The following is a 22730-nucleotide window of genomic DNA, read 5'->3' on the forward strand; positions in this document are numbered from 1 at the left end:
TGCGCATGGGTTCGTATACCCCAGTAAGCACTCTGGACTGCTCCATCCCTGGTAGGCCCGCCCAATATAGTTCCCTCAACCGTTTCTCTTCGTTCCTTAGATTCATAGCCATGAAACGGTTTCCGATTCCACAGAAGGGTTCTGGCCTGTGTAAAGGCATCCCTGCTCCCTTCTTGGCTAGTTCATCCGCCGCCTCGTTGCCTTCCAACCCAGCATGGCCTGGAACCCAAAGTATCCAGACCTTGTTGGACAAGCCGAGTGTATTCAGTCTCTCAAGGCATTCCCATACCAGTTTAGAGTTCACCTGGTTGGACCTAAGTGCCTTGATCGCTGCTTGGCTATCGGTGAGAATAGCTATGTTCTGCCCCCTGTAGTTCCTTTGCAGATTAAAGGAGGCACATTTGTCTATGGCGTAAATTTCCGCCTGGAATATGCTAGTGTACCTGCCCATTGGCCCAAAGAACATTTTCCTTGGACCAATGACACCGGCACCCGCTCCCTCTGCTGTGAGGGATCTGTCAGTGTACCAAGTAATCAGTTGCTGGTTTAAGCCGTATGTCGCAGCCACGACGCTCTCCCAGTTTGCCTTGTCACTCCAACGTGTTTCAAACTTCTTATCGAAGTGAAACCTCGTTGTCATGTTGTCCCTCGGTATCAGTAATTCGGGATACCGCCTAGAAAGGATATCAATCTTCCTTCGATTTAGGCAACTCCCCGCCTCACTCATACTACCGGCCATTCTGAACATTGATCTCCTTGCCTGCATCTGTATGTGCAGATGGAGAGGGGTTAATCCCAGAAGGACCTCCAGGGATGCCGTTGGGCATGTCCTCATTGGCCCACTGATACACACGCAAGCCAGCCTTTGGAGCTTATGTAATTCCCTGGCTTGTGTGCTGAGTTGGGTTCTTTCTGCCCAGATTACCGCTCCATAGGTAATCATTGGCCTTACTATTGCAGTATATATCCAAAGTAGTATCTTCGGGCTGCAACCCCATTTTTTTCCTGCTATGGATCTGCAAGTCATCAGAGCCCTCGTGGCTTTCCGACAAGTGTTTCCGACATGCGTCTTCCAGAGTAATTTTTGGTCTAGCGTGATTCCCAAATATTTGACCTCTGTTTCTCGTTTCACCTCCATATCATGTAATGTTATGGCTTTCAGGTGATCCAGCTTACGCCTCCTAGTGAATGGTACTATGGTGGTTTTGGTTGGGTTGATCCGCAGTCCCACCTTCCTGCACCAGGCACTAGTAACCCTTAATCCAGTTTGGATTCTATCACATAGGGTATCTTCATATTTGCCCCTACAGATTAGAACAATGTCGTCCTCGTAGCCCTGGACTTGTATTCCAGTATTAGTTAACACGTCCAGGAGTTCATCCACTACCATACTCCACATCAGCGGCGATAGTATTCCACCCTGTGGACAGCCTTGAGTGGTGTTCATGATAATAGAATTTGTACCTGTTTGTACCTCTATTTGTCTGCTTTCCAGCATTTTGCCCATCCAGAGTGCCAGGGTGTTTCCCACTCCTTTGTGGCCCAGGGCATCCTGTATCTCTGTGTGCGATGTGTTGTCGAATGCTCCTTCGATATCCAAAAACGCGTACAGCGTAATTTCTTTTGTTTCTATGGCATCCCGTAGTACCTCTGTCAGTTGATACAGAGCAGTTTCAGTTGACCGTCCTGCCCGGTAAGCGTGTTGACAGTGATGTATTGGATTACGCTTTAGAACGTTAGTTCTAATATAGTTGTCTATGACCTTCTCCGCCGTTTTGAGAACGAACGATGTTAGGCAGATTGGTCTGAAAGATTTAGGGTGAAAAGGATCCTTTTTACCCGCTTTCGGAATAAAGACCACTTTTGCCCGTCTCCACGCCCTTGGTATGTAACCCAGTGCTATGCTCCCCCTTACCACCCTCAGAAGAGACTCTAAGATAATTCCTAGGCCTCTCTGGATAAGTGCTGGGAAAATGCCATCTACTCCGGGAGATTTCAGTGGTTGAAAAGTCCCCACTGCCCATCTTAGCCTAGCTTCTGAGCATACCTCTTTTGCTAGTTTGCAGCTCTCTTTCCTTCCCCTTTTATTCGTTGTTGGGCTGTCAGGCAGATTGTTGTCGCCTGCCGCCGAGGGGTAGGACCCCGGGAAATGAGTTCTGAGAAGCAGGTGTACCCTGTCCTCCTCATTCTCGGCGAATGTCCCATCTTCCTTTTTCAAGCAGACAGAGGATATTCCCCCGTCTTTGGCTACAGCCTTTTACAGCCTGAATTTTACATAAGAAGCAAGTATAAATTGAATCATCTTAACTGAGCGAATCAGTTCATCCAAATGAAATTAAAATATCAGTCCGTGATAGTGATAAGTGAAGAACCCCAAATTTAATATTTATTCTAAGGGAAACTAATGGATATCTAATGACTCTTCTGTTAAGGGAAAGTCGCACCGCCTCCTTAAAGAACAATTGGGCCTTGATTGTCACCTTCAATGTAACTATTCCAGGTGAATATCACAAAGGAGAAGTAATAACTACAATCCCTTCAAAAATTGCTTCTAATTTGGAAAAGTTGAAGAACACTCTCCATTTCAGAATACTAACACGGGAGAAATATAATGACTTCTATGGTTTCATAGAAAATTATTTATAATTTAACATAGCAAATCCTTCTTAGTTGCTGAAGTAAATCCTTCTTAGTTGCTGAAACCAAGATTGATAATTTCATAAATTAGATACTCTTAACTGTAATTTTTCTCTTAGCTCTTAAATCGATCTTTAGGATTTCACTATTTTTAATTTCATATTCCAACGATATTAATAGAAAGGTAAAAAGTCACACAACACCAGCAAGGAGGACTGAATTGTATATAATTTAACTTCCTTGGTACTAATGGAATCATAAGAAAATTTTCCAGAAAAGGATGAAAATGCAATCAAATACCACGGAGAACATAATTCTCGGTTGGAAGGGTGAGAGCGTGGAAAACCGGCGAATCAGTGGGAGGATTCAGTGGGTAACACGAGCCCCACATAGCTTGACGTCGACAACTGGAGGACGCCATCGGTTGAGAAGAGCGAAGGATGTACTACAGTAGGCTTCCGATTGATTCCGGACTAAGGTGTCATGAAACTAATATGAAACTACTATCGAATGCAGAAAGCATAACCGACATTTTAGTGTGACCTTTTGCAAAGTGATACTTTCTTTACTGACACAACAAAGTTTGTTGAACAATTTGTCATTATCATCGGTCCTCGTCAATTTTAGCAACCAAAAGAATGGGTGGACCAGTTTAGATACCTGCACTAACTTCAGCTTCAATTTAGAACTTTAAATCCCTCATCAATCAAATGGTTTGTGGTCAACATTTCCAGAAACTCTACAGCGATGGAGGAGCACAGGTTACATCAGTGGCGTTTTTTATCTTTCTCTTAGCCGGACATGTGTTCAGCATCAAAAGCGAGTTTTTCCAACAAATCCTGGATAATACGCCGATGTTCGCCCTGATCTCTTTAAATGATGATGAATCTAAAGCTACAAGTGTAGAACTGCTTCAACTGGCATCAGTAACGATCCTGAAACCGAGGATATCAATTTCAACGACGAGCTGCGGTCCATTACGGCCGCATGTAAATAAAAATTTGATATCTTTTATAGTTATAGCAAATGAAGACGTGGATGATATTTTGGATACTGTCAAAATCGCGTTCAAAGGTCTCCATGAAGCTCGCGTAATATTTGTTCTCTTATCTGAAATCTCAAGTGAATTGCTGCAGAAGATAGTCTCGTGGTGTTGGTTTCATCGAATGATAAATGTTCTGATATTATTGGAAAAACTATCAAACCAAAGACTTGATTATGAAATATTTTCATTTAATCCTTTTCCATCACTAACAATTCAAAAAATTCCAAACAATTCTCCTTTTAAAGTTCTCTTTCCGGAAAAGGTCAGCGATCTAAAAGGATTCCCTATTCGTACAGTGCAAAAGTACGATCATCCCCGCTCATTCAAGTACGTCAATAGTAAAGGACAAGAAAAGATTGGGGGATACTTATGGAAAGCAATGACCACATGGATTTCCCACCACAATGGAAAACTCGAAATTTTGTATAGCAATACTTCTGATGTCTTCAACCGGATGGAAGTGTTGGAATATGTGCGTAAAGGTCAAGTTGATATGGTCCCGCATTTTATATCTTTAGCCGACAGTGTAAACATCACAAGCAGTAGTAGTATCTTCCTGGGGAAAAGTTGTGTTATTGTTCCACAAAGTTCACAAATTTCTCCTGGAATGTATCTTTTTTTGCCGTTCCATCTAGATGTTTGGTATGTGATAATTTTCGCTACATTTTACATTTCGCTTGTTGAGTCCATCTGTGTATTCATTGCGCATGGACAATTTGACCCAATGGATTCGTTTTGTAATGTCATCCTTGGAATATCATACCAGGTTTCAAATCAGAAAAATTTTAAGTACCGCCCCTACCTCGTTGTTCATGGCCAACTGATGATCTTGGGTTTTATTTTGACAAATCTCTATTTAGCACTTCTATCAAGTTTTCTCACTACAACCGTCTACGATGCACAAATAGATACATATGAGGATATTGATAGATTTGGTCTAAAACTAATGATCGAAGCGGACGCAATCGACTTCTGGATGAATACGAAAATATCTTTAAAATGGAAACATGTCTTCTATGGAACAGATAGAGAAGCATATATGGAAAATTTGCGCATCCTCAACTCTAATTTTGGATATTTCCTGACAATTGATAAGTTTATGGTGATAGACTTTTACCAGAAGCCACTGAAGAGACCTTTGTTCCATCTAACTAGTATCGACCCTGGAGGCGGTTGGTCAGGATTGACTGTTCGAGATGATTTGGTGTTTCTAGATTCTTTCAACCAATTCATTACAAGGTCCTTCGACATAGGCCTTCGTGAGAAATGGTTGAAAGATATTCTTCCGGAGAGCATTGAGGCTGGTATAATAAAACCAAGTTGGACTTATGGGGATACTTTCACACCATTAACCCTGCCGTATTTACAAGTGATATGGGTTTGCTTATTCTGTGGTTATGGAGCCGGTTTGCTGTCATTTTCCATTGAATGCACAATAAGACTGGTAAAAAATAAATAAATTAATCGAAGGAGATTTTATCTTGGTAGAATGAAATGCAAATACTGAATTCACTCCATGCATTTATGTAGTTTTTTGCCTAATACGTAGCCAATGAATGTACTTGAGTCACACAAATTGTCCTTTCATTTCCATCGAAATAAAATGTTATTTCAAAACAGTATTGATTTTTACTGAAACTAAATATCTAGCTATCGAATACCATGGAGCCTGAGTGCTCAGAGACTTTGCCTCTCCCCCAGCTCATACAATTTGGAGACAACCCATATATGGAATATTAGTTCTTTGAAATGAAAGCAAATAAATGCCTAACGTCAAGTGTATATTTTGGTGTTGTAGAACGTAAAGAAGACAAGGACTCAATTAAGAAAACCATTCCACAGAGCAGCTTGGTGTACTACGGTACGACCGGATAGGTTGATTTGCTTTTGAAAAAATGTCAAATGTCAGAAAATTGGCCGGGATGCCAAGATGAGATGGCACCCCCACTCAATTCATCAAATATCAACTAATGATGTGATGTATCGTCAGATTGATTCGGAATCATATAGTGCGATCTGCTTCGCATGGCGAGAACCCTTGGATATAGCAGGCGTTCTACCCAAATGATGGGTATTTTGAGAAAACTCTCACGACAGGCTTCATTCCTCCCGAAGCGTTCGTGTATCTTGACAGGAACGGAGAAGGATACCTTCTACGAGGCAGTAGAACGAACCCTCGAAGCCTGTCCCAAATATGATATCATACTTGGGGATTTTAACAGCCAAGTAGGGAAGGGGCCCGTAGTCAGGCGATACGTTGGATCCCATAGCTTACACGAAAAAACAAATGATAACGGACTGCGGATTATTCAATTAGCAGGGTCACACGAAATGGTTGTTGGAAGTACCTGGTTTGCGCGGAAAGCGGTCCACAAACATACGTGGGCCTCTCCAGACGGGACCACTTTCAACCAAATTGACCACGTGTTGATCGAACGCCGCCACCTCTCAGCCTTGATGAATGTCAGAACATATAGGGGGGCCAATGTAGACTCGGATCACTATCTCGTTGGCATGTTGCTCCGAGCTCGAAAAACAATACCACCTAGAATCCCCTCTGACAATCAGGTGAGAGTGAACACTGAAGCCATCCACAACACAACCCTCCGCGACACCTATAAGAGGAAAATGGATGCCGCAATAACCGCAGTCAACAGAGGACCTGGAGATGAAGCATCAACAAATGATCTTCACAATCACCTGAAGAACGTTATCATGAATACGGCCACAAGCATACTTGGTCCCAGCCGCAAAAGGAGTGGGAACTGCTGGTTAGACGATGAATGTAAGCTAGCAACGGAACGGAAGAATGCCGCATACCGAGTAATGTTGCATTCTCAAAGAACGCGGGCACGAGCAGAGACTTATCACGAACTCCGTCGAGCGGAGAAGCGACTTCACAGACTGAAAAAGGAAGCCTGGGAGAACTAGAAAAGTACAGGGACCAACCGCACCAGGCGCGGATGTTTTACCAACAAGTCAGCAGGATGAAGCCTTACACACCTCAATGCTCATCCTGCCGAGACAAAGAGGGAAATCTGATTTCCGACAGAATGGGCATATTAGACCCGTGGGTTGAGTACTTTGATGAGCTCTGAGTGAAATTATGCGGTGTTTCCAACGATTAATTAATTGAAATAATAAAAACTTGTTGTTTCTTTTTCGTTGGTGTGGCTATTTATTCATCTTCCTAACAAGAAACTTGTTAGCACTGATGAAGGGAACAAGTGGTTCCCGAAATATCGGCATTTGCAAGAATAAATATCCACACCAACGAAAAAGAAACAATAAGTTTTTATTATTTCAATTTGATGAACTAAGCTAAAAAATCATAAGTCGCCAGGAGCCGATGGAATTACAGCCGAATTGGTTAAATATGGAGGCGACCAGTTACACCAAGTAGTTCATCAACTTGTGCCCAAGGTATGGGACAGCGAATCAATGCCTGACGATTGACAACGAGGCATTATCTGTCTCAGACATAACAAGGGAGATATCATACAGTGCAGCAATTATAGAGGTATCACGTTGCTGAGTACCATCTATAAGATATTCTCCACTATCTTGCTAGGCCGGATAGCCCCATACGCCCAGAGCATCATTGGCCCATACCAAAGAGGCTTTATTCCAGACCAATAAGCAACAGACCAGATTTTCTCTGTGCGGCAAACAATTGAAAAACTGTCGGAATATGGACAACAGTTGCACCATCTATTCACCGACTTTAAAGCCGCCTATGATAGCATAGCCAGGGTAAAACTGTACACGGCCATGAGAGAATTCGGTATCCCGACGAAATTAATAAGACTGATTAGGATGACCCTGACCAATGTGGGAGGCCAGATAAAAACAGCAGGATCACTCTCAAGACCATTCGACGTCAACAACGGTCTACGACAAGGGGATGCCCTATCATGCGTCCTCTTTAATTTGGCCCTGGAGAAAGTGATTCGCAGTGCATGATAGGGCATCCCCCGGTTGTTGATATTGAATCGTTCTTCTTCAGTTTTATTAATTTCGCCCGGATACCGAATTCTTTCATGGCCGTGTACAGTTTTGCCCTGACTATGCTGTCATAGGCGGTCGATGAAAAGATGGTGCAACTGGAGTAAAGCTTCTTTGGTATGGTCCAATGATGTTGTGGGTGTATGGAGCTATCCGGCCTAGCGGTTGTCGTTGCCGGGTTCGTCGTTGAGTAGTCAATCCTGTCCGGGGCTCCTTCTGTAGTTCCGTAACTTCGGTTTTCCATATTGGGTTGTTAGCCGTACCCAACGTTCGACCTGTTCGACAAGTTGGTACAATTTGTCCCGTTTTTAGGCACCGGAAACTCGTCTTCATCCTTCTCCGTCTGCAGGTTTTCATTAAGAAGAAAACTCCCGGCAGTCACCACGTGGTGCTGGAGATAGGGTTAGGTGGTAGAGCTGTTGGTGTAGGTTTTATGCTCCATCGGGGATACCAAACCCCGTTTTGCTTTGGGACCTATGTTACCCATTGACCGCCAAAATTGTATATATAGAATGAGTAAATGCAAATTCGGATAGTGGGAGAAGTAAATTTGTTTTAGCTACCAGACGGGTTTACGTAAATATCCTCCAACATCATCCTATCCCAAAAGGCATAACTATCTTCTAAAACCATTAAAACCTTCTTCAACGGATCACGAGCGCATGGCCGTGGCGGAGTCGCCTCTGCCGACGTATTGAAGGGCCGCAGACAGAGTTGACGGCCTGACTGCAGGTTGCGGCGAGAGATGTCAATGGACTTAAAAGACTCTCGATTTGACCGCCGAGCGCAACATTCATTTTTTACACTGAAAAATAATTACATGAAATTTTAATTTTGTCTTAAGTACATTAACAGTGAGCCCCAGTTAAAGTAATTTGCGGATTGCTGCTCTTCTGTCAGGTCCCCGACAGGTTACAGACATGTGCCCATAATCCAAACATCTATAACACTTGGTTGGGGTGGCCCGGATTCGTATCCTCCACAATACCCAACCATTTCTGATTTTCCTGCTGTTTAGAAGTGTTCCCTCGCGTATTGTTTCACAACTTTCACCATAGTGAGTTTTTGTCCTCGGAAGTTCGCAAGGGTAATACCAATCCGGGCATCGGTTACCTCCGAACATTCGTGTTTGATGTCCTCTTCTACTTGGTTCTTTTCTGTGAGACAGTTAAGGTTTCTGATTTCCAGAGAGCACGTAGCTTCAAGGCTAGAAACCAAAGCTTTCTCTTCCAGAAGCCCTTCGACTGCTCCACAAAAGGCACCTTTATTTGTTGTCCTTGAGGCTAATTCGACTTGGACTCGATCACCTTTCGTTTTTCGAATAGAAGACACTTCTGCTGCGCTATCTTCGGGCTTGACCTTGCAACGGATTTCAATGAGGACTTCCGCAAAGGTCTGGCCTTCCCTCAATTTAATAAGCAGAGCTGGCGGTCTGGTCCTCCTTCGTCGCCCAACCTTTTCTTTTGGTGCTCCATCCTTCGTGTCCGCCTTAATTTTGAACAAAAGTTTCCCTGATAGCGCGTCGTATTGTTGCTTCTTGCCCCTCTTCGCCTTCTTTTTTAAGGACTGTACGTAGGTGTTAGTTAGTTTAGTTTACTGGGGGGAGCCGCAGCTCCGAGCACTCAGGCCATTGTTAGGTCCATTGTAGTGCTGAGTGCTGCTTGTTGCCTATGGTGAAGTGGCCACTTAGGAATGTGTGTATCCCTTAAGAACCGATCTACTAGTCTTTCTAGTCATTTTAGGAGAAAGGACGTTAGACTGATCGGTCGAAGGCTTTTGGGTCTGTGTAGGTGGGTTTCCCTGGTTTAGGAATGAACAACACCTTCATATTCCGCCATTTAATTCGAATATAAGCGTGTGCTAGGCATGCACGATATATATTCCGAATGTGTAGACCGAGGGCATCCATTCCCTCTATTCCTAGCGCGGGGATGATGCCATCCGGCCTGCAGACTTGTATCTACGGAACGAGTTACGTGCCCATTTCACTCACTCCAGTGATACTACTTTGCATGCCAGATTCCAGTCTCTCGGTTGAGGGCTGTATGCACCTGTTGGCCCCAAGATTAGATTTTGGATGCTGGCTGGGAAGTGCATTTCAAGCAAATGGTTTGCCGTTTCTTCATCGCTTTCTGTGTACTTCCCATTCTGTAAACGTAAATAACCCAGTTTCTGGCTACGTTATTTGACCAGAATCCGCTTCAGCTTTGAGGTTGCCTCAAGAGAGTTAGTCTCTTCGCAAAAGCGTCTCCAAGATAATCGTTTGCCGATCGTATGCTCTTCTTTAGAGCCTTCTGTGCCTCTTTATTGCGATTCCAGCTAGTGCTTGATTCACCCTTCAAAGCACGATTAAAGAGCATCCTTGCCGTTCTCCTCTGTTTTGCCAAATTCGAGTTCCACCATGGTGTTTTACCCTTCTTTGGCGTCTTGAGTGGACAGCTTTCTTTGAAAGCTTCTCTCATGCTAGTTGTGATCATCTAGGTTGTCTTCTCAATTCCAGCAATGGATTTGATGCGCTTCCCAGGAATCGTGACTCGGGCGTCTCTGTCTTCCTCGAATTCAGAAATGGAGTGGTTGGAGGTGGATCCATGCCCATAACGAAATCAATGCGTCCGTGATCCGAGAGTGTGATATCGTTTGATACTCTCCACTCCCGATCAGAGACGCGATGTCAGGAGATGCCACCGTGATGTCGATGACCTCCCGCCTGACAACGTTGAAGAAAGTGGGTTCATTTACCCACATTTAGGATCTGTAAATCGGTTCCTACTAGATACTCCAGTGGTCTCGATCCTCTTGCATTGATGTTCGAACTTTCCCAGCATATGTGGTGAGTGTTGACATCACATCCTGCTATTACCCCCATGCCTCTACTTTTGGCATATAGGATAGCTCTGATGAATGTTCCACTGGGAACGTCTTCTGCGTCGTAGGGAAAATATGCAGAGGACCATAGTATCTCTTCATCTCTCTGTTGACTTTTTTGGTTAGCTTAGTCGATATGGTGTCGCCATCACATAGGTCGTTAACAAAATTAGCCTGGGAGTCTTTAGAGACTACCATGCAGGTGCGGAGTCGATCGCTTCCATTGGCATGCAATAAGTCTGTATGTTGGAAGTTTAGGCCGCTGACTACCCCACCAACAACCCACGGTTCTTGTATGAGGTATATAAATGTCTTGCAGCTATTGATCCGACGACTGATAAATGCAGTCGCCGCTTTACAATGCTGCGCGTACGTAGGTAAAGTCTCCTTCAGATGCATCTTCCTCCTTTTGTTTTTGCCCCAGTTCGCTTTGAAACGGGCTGTCTGCGATCCGTTTAGCGCTCGTGTTGTTCCCATCGCAGGCGCGGTTGTTTCTGCTTTTCGCGGATTTTCTGTTACTCTCCACGCCCGCCAGTGGCATGAAATTCCGTCCAGGAGCTCCTCCACCTCCTTCAGCCCGTTTCTCACCCCTCTGCTGACGTTTTTCTGGAGGAACGTCGCAGGTCGCATGCCCTTCACAACTGCCTTCTTCGGCTTTTGCTTTTCGAGGGATGCGTTTTTGTGCTGCATAGAAACGCAACCAATTCATTCTCCATTCCCACTATTTTGTGGTTCGTAGTAAATTTATTAATTTTATCCAATTTAATTCCATCCAAATGAAAATTAAAATATCTTGAAATAATAAAACTTGTTGTTTCTTTTTCGTTGTTTTTGCACTGATGAAGGGAACAAGTGTTTCCCGAAATATCGGTATTTGCAAGAATAAATACCCACACCAACGAAAAAGAAACAACAAGTTTTATTATTTCAATTAATTAATCGTTGGAAACACCGCATAATTTCACTCTAATTAAAATATCTGTTGGTGGTACTAAGTGAAAATTCCCTAATCTAATATTTACTTCTAGGGAAACTAATGGATATCTAATGACTGTAAATTGTCACCTTCAATCTAACTATTCTAGGGGAATAACTAAAAAGAGAACTAATAACTACTCTAACTCTAATTTGAAAAAGTTGAAGCATTTCAAAATAATAACACAGGAGAAATATAATGTCATCTATCCTTCCCTAGAAAATTAGTTACAATTTAACGTAGCAATTCCTTCTTAGTTGCTGGAACTAATAATAATTTCATGAATAAGATACTTTTATCTGTAATTTTTCTCTTCTCGATCATTACGAATTCACTAGTCTTGGTTTCATATTCCAACGATATTAATAGAAAGGTAAAAAGTCACACAACACCAGCAAGGAGGACTGAATTGTATATAATTTGACTTCCTTGGTACTAATGAAATCATAAGAAAATTTTCCAGAAAAGCATGAAAATGCAATCAAATGCCACGAAGAACATGATTCTCGATTGGAAGAGTAGGAGCTTGGAAAGCCTGCAAGTCAGTGGGAGGATTCAGTAGGTAACACGAGCCCCACATGGGTCGACTTCGTCAACTGGAGGTAGCTTCCAATCGATACCGGACTAAGGCGTCATAAAACTAACATGAAACTACTGACCTTTTGCAAAGTGATACTTTCTTTACTGACACAACAAAGTTTGTTGAACAATTTGTCATTATCATCGGTCCTCGTCAATTTTAGCAACCAAAAGAATGGGTGGACCAGTTTAGATACCTGCACTAACTTCAGCTTCAATTTAGAACTTTAAATCCCTCATCAATCAAATGGTTTATGGTCAACATTTCCAGAAACTATACAGCGATGGAGGAGCACAGGTTACATCAGTGGCGTTTTTTATCTTTCTCTTTGCCGGACATGTGTTCAGCATCAGAAGCGAGTTTTTCCAACAAATCCTGGATGATGCCCCGATGTTTGCCTTAATCTCTTTGAATGATGATGAATCTAAAGCCACAAGTATAGACCTGCTTCAACTTGCATCAATAACGATCCTGAAACCGAGGATATCAATTTCAACGACGAGCTGTGGTCCATTACGCCCGCATGTAAATAAAAATCTGATATCTTTTATAGTTATAGCAAATGAAGACGTGGATGATATTTTGGAAACTGTCAAAATCGCGTTCAAAGGTCTCCATGAAGCTCGCATAATATTTGTTCTCATATCTGAAATCTCAAGTGAATTCCTACAGAAGATAGTCTCCTGGTGTTGGATTCATCGAATGATAAATGTTCTGATATTAACGGAAAAACTATCAAACCAAAGACTTGATTATGAAATATTTTCATTTAATCCTTTTCCATCATTAACAATTCAAAAAATTCCAAACAATTCTCCTTTTAAAGTCCTCTTTCCGGACAAGGTCAGAGATCTAAAAGGATTCCCTATTCGTACAGTGCAAAAGTACGATCATCCCCGCTCATTCAAGTACGTCAATACTAAAGGACAAGAAAAGATTGCTGGATACTTATGGAAAGCAATGACCACATGGATTTCCCACCACAATGGAAAACTCGAAATTTTGTATAGCAATACTTCTGATGTCTTAAACCGGACGGAAGTGTTGGAATATGTGCGTAAGGGTCAAGTTGATATGGTCCCGCATTTTATATCATTAGCCGACAGTGTAAACATCACAAGCAGTAGTACTATCTTCCTCGGGAAAAGCTGTGTTATTGTTCCACAAAGTTCACAAATTTCTCCTGGGATGTATCTTTTTTTGCCGTTCCATCTAGACGTTTGGTATGTGATAATTTTCGCTACATTTTACATTTCGCTTGTTGAGTCCATCTGTGTATTCATTGCGCATGGACAATTTGACCCAATGGATTCGTTTTGTAATGTCATCCTTGGAATATCATACCAGGTTTCAAATCAGAAAAATTTTAAGTACCGCCCCTACCTCGTCGTTCATGCCCAACTGATGATCTTGGGTTTTATTCTGACAAATCTCTATCTAGCACTTCTATCAAGTTTTCTGACTACAACCGTCTACGATACACAGATAGATACATATGAGGATATTGACAGATCTGGTCTAAAATTAATGATCGAAGCGTACGCAATCGACTTCTGGATGAATACGAAAATATCTTTGAAATGGAAACATGTCTTTTATGGAACAGATAGAGAAGCATATATGGAAAATTTGCGTATCCTCAATCCTAAATTTGGATACTTCCTGACAAGTGATAAGTTTATGGTAATAGACTTTTACCAAAAGCCACTGAAGAGACCTTTGTTCCATCTAACTAGTATCGACCCTGGAGGCGGTTGGTCAGGATTGACTGTTCGAGATGATTTGGTGTTTCTAGATTCTTTCAACCAATTCATTACAAGGTCCTTGGACATAGGCCTTCGTGAGAAATGGTTGAAAGATATTCTTCCGGAGAGCATTGAGGCTGGTATAATAAAACCAAGTTGGACTTATGGGAATACTTTCACACCGTTAACCCTGCCGTATTTACAAGTGATATGGGTTTGCTTATTCTGTGGTTATGGGGCCGGTTTGCTGTCATTTTCCATTGAATGCACAATAAGACTGGTAAAAAATAAATAAATTAATCGAAGGAGATTTTATCTTGGTAGAATGAAATGCAAATACTCAATTCACTCCATGCATTTATGTAGTTTTTTGCCTAATACGTAGCCAATGAATGTACTTGTGTCACACAAAATGTACTTTTACTTCCACCGAAATAAAATGTAATGTCAAAACAGTATTGATTTTTACTGAAGCTAAATATCTAACTATCGAGTACCATGAAGCCTGAGTGCTCAGAGATTTTGCCTCTCCCCCAGCTCATACGCACTTATACTGAAACAAGAATAATACCGCATTTTTCACTATTCAGATTCCTGACAATTTGGAGACAATCCATATATGCAATATCAATTCTTTGAAATGAGGACAAATGAAGGCCTAACGTGAAGTGTTTATTCCGATGTTGTTGGACGTAAAAAAGACAAGGACTCAACTATGGAAACCATTCCACTGATCAACTTGGTGTGATCAGAAGAAGCGGACCATTACAATATGCCAGTATAGGTTGATTTTCTTTTGAAAAAGCTTCAAATGTCAGAAAATTGAACAGGATGCCAAGATGAGATGAAACCCCCACTGAACTCATCAAATTAGGTGGTCCACGGACCGTGAAGCTATCTGTAGTTTGATCCTCTCCATTTAAAAGCAAGAACAAATTCCGCAAGAGTGGTCCAAAAGTATGATATACCCTATCCACCAGAAAGGTGACTAGTTGACAGGTGATAATTACAGAGGCATTTCATTAACTTGTCCGCCCTATAAAATCTTCATGAAAATACTAGAGAGAAGAACGCCAATAAGACCATTGGTGAAAACCAAGAAGGTTTTCAGACTGGAGTTTTGACAGTTGACCAACATGTGTTAGAAAAGTGCAAGGAATGCAACATCGACCTTCAACAAATATTCATGGACTTCAAGCAGACATCTGACACTGTTGACCGGAATGTACTATACAAAGTAAAGATTGAATCCAGCAAAACTGATAAAACTGACCAAAATGACAATGTCCCATTCAAAAACTCAGGTCAGAGTCAATAATAGCCTGTCAGATACATATGAGACAAACGTCAGATTAAAGCAAGGAGATGGTCTGGCTCTATTGTTCAATCTGGTGCACTAAAACAGGTTATGCGAATGTTGCCTATGGACACAAAGGGCACGTTGCTCTATAAGTCCTGTCATATCGTTGCATATGCGGACGATATAAACACCATTGCGTGGCCTCTCATGTCTCCGCTCAAATTGCGGTCGTTCTCTCTTCAATGATTGCCTCAAACATATCAATTGAAGTGTATAGCGATCGGTGAGATCTTCCCTTCACATGGAGACGCGAAACTCCTGACTCGAGTACCGTGATTGGAAAGGAGATCCTTGTTTCCTCTGCGTCAGATGTATAGTGAGGTGCGGCCTGTGAGGCTTTCGCGGTACCTTGACATCCTCATACCATTATATTGGAGAATGCTCCTTGCTGTAATAGTTTTGCGGGACTAAAGAGGAGGAGAGGAAAAGGGAATCCTCAAATCAAAAGAAAATTAGTTCGAATTCATTTCCACATGTAATTCTTCTTTTTCTTCAGCCTTTGTCTCTTTTACAAGCGGACTCGGCTCGTCGCGATCGGTTTCGCCATTTGTAATTCATAAATCAATAAATTCAGAGTAAAAAAATAAAAAGATAAAAAAGAATAAAAATAAACAAATTAAGATAAAATAAAATAAGAAAATATAAATATAAATTTAAATAAAACAAAAGGAAAAAAATATAAAAATAGGAAAATAAAATAAAAATATAAGAAAATTATTCCTGCAACTGATCCCAAGCCTGGTTGTGAAAGGAGGAGGAATGGATAGCTCCAAACTGAATTACTGTACGCCAACGCAGCGTCTAAGGACATAGATGAGAAAAGTGCAGGGGCTTTGCAGACTTGCAGATTACTCACTAAGGAAGTTATCACCATACCTGGCAATTAGGTATAAAATGCAAATCCATCTATGAGAAGAATAAAAAATGTAAGGTCCGGTACGGATAACCGGCGGGAGTCGTCTGACTTCGTGACTGGCTCGGGCTCCCGTAATGGACAGCACTGCATCGAAACCGCTAATCGTGGGGCGGTTCAATGTCTAGGCGCCTCGATGAGAAGGAGCATTGTTCCACCAGTTGCAGCTGTTTCGCCACAATCTACAGCGACCACTTCAGCAGATCCATGAGGGCAGCGAAAGAAGTGGACTGAATGGACTGAATTCATCATCCGCTCCTACTTTGAAAAAACGGCGGGGGCAGGTAAAACATCTTACCGCCCCTTGTTGTACCAGAGACTCGTCGAGGGTTTCCTCCAATTTGCGCACGTGACTGTGCAGCGAGTCGTAAACCAGTACCGCTTTATAACTCGCAGCGACACAATCCCGGGCATTATCAGGGAGCGTGTTCGACTTGAGATCACCGCGGAAACTGGTGACCGAGAGTCGATGAGGGCAGAGGCGGCGGCATCAACAACCATGCCACACTGCAGGCAACAATTTCAGTACTCGCCGAAGCACTCTTCTCCACCGACCATGTAAGGTTTCCGCTGAGGTTCGGCGCGAATTCCAAAGAGCATGTATAGAATTCTCCGAAATGGATCCATCGCATTGATCAGGCATTCCCGGGCTCTATGTATCTCCAGCAACTCCAGGAATTCTATCTCAAATCAATGATGAGATTGCATCTTGACTATGTTGTGATATGTCGCTGCTGGAACTACAATCACTTGTATATTGTGGTGCAGTTCGTGTTATTAGTTTGAGTGACCAAAGAGATCCACCATGGAAAATTCGTCTGGAATGTTGGCGGGACTTACTAAGGCAGGACATTGCTAGACTGATCCAGATCAGCACTGGCAATGCCAGCAGACGGGTGAGAAATAAAGTGCAGAGGGTTTATAGAAACTATGCTATCCCCAGAGTATTGGGGTGGACTTTGGAGGTTACCCGCCCAGCTTGCTGAGCATGCTGAGTGGATCACCGCCGAAGGCACCCGCCATGCCAATATGCCTGGCATGAATTTTGCAGATTTTAATGAAGAGGAAGTTCGACGAGCCATTAACAGCTCGAAGAACTGGAGGGGCCCAGGTCTGGACCCGATGCAGAACTTCTGGTATAAGAATTTTCCAGCGTACACGGTCGGTTGGCACACTGTATAAATAAGGTCATGAGTCGGCCGGAGGAATTTTCACCTTTTCTCACTGCGGGAATTACCTACCTTATCCCTAAGAAGGAGACGGTGCAGGAACCCGCAGACACAAGACCGATTACTTGCTTATGAACTCTCTACAAATTCATAACGTCCATTATTAGTGGAAAGGTCCATGTGCACCTCGAGACCAACAACATACTGTTCGAGGAGCAGAAGGGCTGCCGAGTTGGGTCAAGGGGTTGCAAAGAGCAACTCATTATCGACTCGGTAGTTGTAGGATAAGCAACTAGAGGCCAAAGAAACCTCTTTAGTTGCTATATCGATTATGCCAAGGCTTTTGATAGCGTTCCGCAAACTTGGCTAATCGATGTACTACATCTATATCGCATTGATCCGAAACTAATAAAATTTTTGGCGACAGTCATGGAAGGGTGGCACACCAACCTTATCACTGCCTTCATCTGAAGGTTCCAATACCACAGGTTCTATTCGTATACAGAGTGTCATCTTCCAGGGGATTCGTTGAGTCCCCTTTACTTTTGCATGGCAATGAAATGGCAATGAAAGATGCTAGAGGTCATGATTTGCAATCAAATATGGCCTACGTGCTAAGTGCGAACTGACACACTTGATGTACTTAGATGACATTAAGCTGTATGTTGGTACTGACGACCACTTTAACATCCTGTTGGGAATGGTAGACATGTTGAGCCGTGATATTTGGTTGAAATTTGGATTAGACTAGTGTCGAATGCAAGCCATCCGGGAAAGTTATCACATACCGCATGCAGGATACAGCATTGGTGTTCTCCACATCAAAGCTGTGAACGAGGTGGATTTCTCTGCTATCCGAATACCTGCGCCGTATGGAGCTGGTACTGAAATCACATCTCTCGGGAAAGAATAAGAAAAGCGCATTGAATGTATTCGATATCCCTTCATTGGCTTATGCATTTGGAACATTTCCGTGGACGAAAACCGACCTAGAAAACGTCCAGCGGCGGATGTGGACAGCTATGTCCAAATTCTGAATATATCATCCAAACTCTGCCGTGGAGCGGATGAACCTGTCTCCTGAAATCGGAAGAAGGGGTGTGGTTGACGTGGTGGCACAACATCATCGCCAAGTCGATTCACCACGCGCTTATTTTTACAGCAAAGAGGAGGCGAGTCTCTTGCATGACATTATTTATAAGGCAGATTGCGAACTGACTCCACTTAACCTGATGGATCGATCTTTCAATCCTCTAAGTGGGATGAAGTCAGACCAAGAGTGGATCGATGAACGAAAATCAAAGGCCTCTGGTAGTCGTTTGCTGAGCTGCATCTGTCCAACAGAGGACTGTGTGATGGGGCGCTCTTTACTGCGACGAAGAGTTTAATGGTGTTGGTTCGAGTTCGGGTTTCCTTCAACGTAATCGCGTAAGAAGATTCGAGTCGATCGATGTTACTAATAGACGCGCTGGTCATTGCCATGTGAGCACTGTCTAGCAAACTTAAAGCAGCAGCACTATTTGCAGATTCATTTTGTGACGCGCTGTTTTGAATCGGTTGCAGAGATATTGACACCACTGCTGGCACCTCTTAGTCACGTGGTCGATATGGAGTTCGTGGTAGCTAGTGCTGTTGCTTTCGCCTGGCTGCCTTGGGAGGAGTCTTTTTGTATGCTTGCGATATAATGTTTTTATCGGCGGCTGTGTCTATAGGCAACCTCGTATTCATATTTCGATTGGACATAGAGAGGCGTCGTGGAAGGGATAAAAGGGGGTCATTCTTACTTACTGAAGTCCAATTACATAGTTTTGTGCTTTTGATAGCTTTGGACCAACATATACCTTGGAGCTGCGCTGTGTACGCAACCTGGACCGTTAACGTTGAGATTTCCGTCTGCATTAATTTGCTGTTTAACTGGGCGTATCTCCGCTCGCAGCTCCGTGAGTTGGCTTAACAATCGCTGAACTAGCAGCGTTAAGCGTGTTTCTGCTATTGAAGGTGATGGTGTTTGTATAGCTGACGTTGCTTCCATGATGCATGGTGTCGAAAGAAGTGCGGCATAGACCTTGTCAGCTAAGTTGGTTGCGGTTTCTAAGGGCTGGTCATCTTCGGTTGAAGAGTTGATGTAAGGCGTCTTCCCCATAGACTACTATTGCCGAGACATCGCAGGCGGCGGAGGAACCGGGAGAATTTCTCGTCACCCATGGAGGTGCCCTCAATGAGCTGCCGTGTTTTCTCCTCCTGGCTGGCACTCGACCGATTTATTATCTTTCACTGACTTGAAAATTATGACGGGAACTTCGGTGGCATACCGCGGTGGTAGGACTGCTAAGACTTGAAAATATTGCTTTTATGGGTCTGTTATGTTAGACCTCACTGCCACCACTATTTCTAACAAAATTTCGGGCTCCTGGGGATCAAAGTCCCGCAATTTTGGAACGCAGTTTACCGCGGTCCAAGTTGTACTCGTATCTGCAAGCGTGTTGCGTGCTCCCGGCATTCTGATTATCACTAGTTTCCTTCAACCCGGCAATTCTCCTTTTGAACTTGGGGTTACCACTTTGGGAACTTCCAGCTAAGGTTGATGGTGGATAGCTGAAGTTCAATGAAAACCCTGTTAATATACGTGATATGTTTATTTAAATCCCATATCGATCCTGCTTCTCGTTGTGCTGTTCACAAAGTGAAAGGCAATTAAAAGTTCTAATTCCATGCAACAGTCTGATTCAAACCATGCAGAAATGCGCCACTCTGCATACGGACTCAATGTTCCGGACGGCGGATTCTTCCATTCATCTACAGCCGGCCACCACTTTCAGAGCCCATTTATCTTTTAAGTGGGTAGGATCGTCCAAACCTAAATGCTTGGCATTTAGTGCTAGTATTAATACAATAGCAATCGTTGGCGCAACAATCCATATTGGATCGGGGCTTTAAAGTGTGTTAGAACACTTCATTGAAGACCGTAACCACAGTACACCGTCGGAGGCAATGTGGTAAGCATAGCGCTCCCCCGATATTATTACCCTGATTTGACTCAGGTACTCATTCACAGCTAAGTGAACTGGTATCTAACGTCAAATCACGATACAAATCCCACTGCCACCCGTGGGATTCGAACCGTGTCCTTCCGTACGACAGCCTTGTGCTCTAACCACTCAGCTATCCGGACACGAGCACTAGTATTGTGTTAGGTAACACCCGGCATCTCCTGAGATTCTGACAACTCGATAAAATGATATAAAAAATAACGGAAGTTTTGTACCATTTGCCAAAAATAGAACCATTACTAGAGGGTACGACGGTGTTGCGTTTCAATCCCTTAGCTTAATAATATTCTCTTTGATTTTTGCCAAGGAGCTACTCAACACATTTCAAACATCTTTTGATCAGACCCGATCAATGAAGATTAAGCCACACAACCAAGCAAAAGGGCTATGGATAGACCAGTTCTTACTTTACGACAATGGTGCTCTTATCAACAGATGATGTCCACTTCATTTAATGAGCATTGCACTAGCAAATTGCCCTAGAACAGCTGTTTATCTACTTTTTACGATTTTCACAAAACTGCAGAGTATTTTGTTATCATCTCAGATTTATCGGCCAAAATATGGTTCTTATCACCACTCCTGGCCACCACTGGCCGTCGAGTTTTTAGCGTTCTTCTGAATCCACACAGCCGAAATTCCCGCTGCCCCAGCATTTGTATCCAAAACATTTCGACTAAGCCCGGAACGAATGTTAGGAATGCATATAATAATATACAGCATTCCAAGGTCTATGATAAAAACAACAATTAAAAAGTTAATGATCATTTTGGAAATATTTGCAAATTTCTATATTAATATTGACAATATTTAAATGGATTTCAGGATTTTGAGGGATGTAAGTAACGAAAGCAAAATTGCCAAAAAGAGAATAAAAATTCGGGATAAAAAGGAGAAAGGACACTGCAAACTCTATAATATTAGTAGATCCGCTCCCAAAAAGAGACTTAGCGGTCCACTTATCTTCAATACAAAAATTCAACAATTGCTAGCATCGCTATGCTTACGTGCGCTAAAAACGGTTTGTTACAGGGAAATACTCCTTCGAACATTTAAATTCTCTTCATAGTAATTGAAGAGAAATGACCAAATGATAAAATTAGAAAAATAAGGATATATTTCTATTACCATCTATATTTAGGGTATCTGCAATTTTCAATGTATTAGCTTAAATTCTATCTATATATCTTCACAATTATCTTAGTAATTTCTTCATTGCTTGGCGCAAGCAATCTTTTCCACTCTTCTCAATGCGGATAACCGCTTGATAATGTACAAATTCTAATAAGAAACAACAAAGACTTAAAGCAAGTCCTCCGATTAAACAATATAATCCCAGTTGCAAGTGCTCTCCGTTTATCAGGACATACGAAACTTGAGGGGTAGGAGTCGGTTTCACTATGCCGGCTTCAATGCTTTCACGACCAATATCGTTAATCCATTTCGCATTTAGACCACCATCAAATGTTCTTGTTATGTGCTTATTAAAGGAATCCAAAAAGAAAGCATCATCCCTGATTGTCATGCCCGTCGATGACCCTAGTGAGTCGATTGCCGTCCTGTGAAATATCTTCCTCCGTAATGGCTTTTCAATAAAGTGTATCATTTCGTATTTATCACTTGCTATCATATAACCATAACTGTTATTCAAAGTGCGTAATTGCTCCATAAGGTCTTCATGATTCAGGAAGATAAACAGATGCTTAAACTTCGGTGGTATGATTCCGAATGCTACGAAGTAGTCGAACTCACCCTTTTCTAGCATTAATTTAACTCCTGATTTATCGATATCCTCGAAAGAGTTACTTTGCCTTTCGTAAACTACCACTGTAAGAAAACTTGACAATAATCCGAGGAAAAGATTCGTAAGAATGAATCCAAGGATCAGCAACTGACCGCGAATAGCGACAAAAGGACGATATTTGAAGCTTCTGGGCTCGAGGCTTTGATACATTATACACAACAAAACATTGCAGAAAGCTTCTCCCAAATCGAATTTACCATAAACCAAAAGGCCACAGATACCTTCAATGAACGTTACATAAATGGCCATGCTTACTATCAGATACCAAACGCTCCGATCAAATGGAAGAAGTAGATAATTATGTGGAGCAATCGGGGAACTTTGGGGTACTATTATGCAAACTGAACCGAAAAGAATGGCTGACGTTGAGGTCATATTTTCAACATTCAACCCCAAAACATGTGGGGCCAAATCAATCGTATTATTTTGTAAAAAGTTCATTATTTGCGGTCGATTTAGAATGTCTCGATGTCCATCGTCAATAACTTGGATACTGGCGTTGTGGGTTGTTATCCATGTATAAAAAGTTTTGGAAAGGTACCCTCCAAACGCCATCTCACCCTTATAATTCGTATATGTAA

The 22730-nt window shown here is 42.5% G+C and overlaps 2 protein-coding genes across 2 annotated transcripts; both read left to right on the top strand.

Annotated features, from left to right (window-relative positions):
* Positions 1-3347: 3347 nt before the first annotated feature.
* On the top strand, positions 3348-5141 carry LOC119646728. The gene has a single exon (XM_038047309.1). It carries the CDS (start codon positions 3348-3350, stop codon positions 5139-5141), a length of 1794 nt encoding a protein of 597 aa, XP_037903237.1.
* A 7213-nt stretch (positions 5142-12354) lies between these two features.
* Positions 12355-14148, top strand: LOC119646734. The gene has a single exon (XM_038047312.1). It carries the CDS (start codon positions 12355-12357, stop codon positions 14146-14148), a length of 1794 nt encoding a protein of 597 aa, XP_037903240.1.
* The last annotated feature ends 8582 nt before the right edge of the window (positions 14149-22730 follow it).

Source organism: Hermetia illucens, chromosome 1 (assembly GCF_905115235.1).
Source record: "Hermetia illucens chromosome 1, iHerIll2.2.curated.20191125, whole genome shotgun sequence".
Taxonomy (NCBI): domain Eukaryota; kingdom Metazoa; phylum Arthropoda; class Insecta; order Diptera; family Stratiomyidae; genus Hermetia; species Hermetia illucens.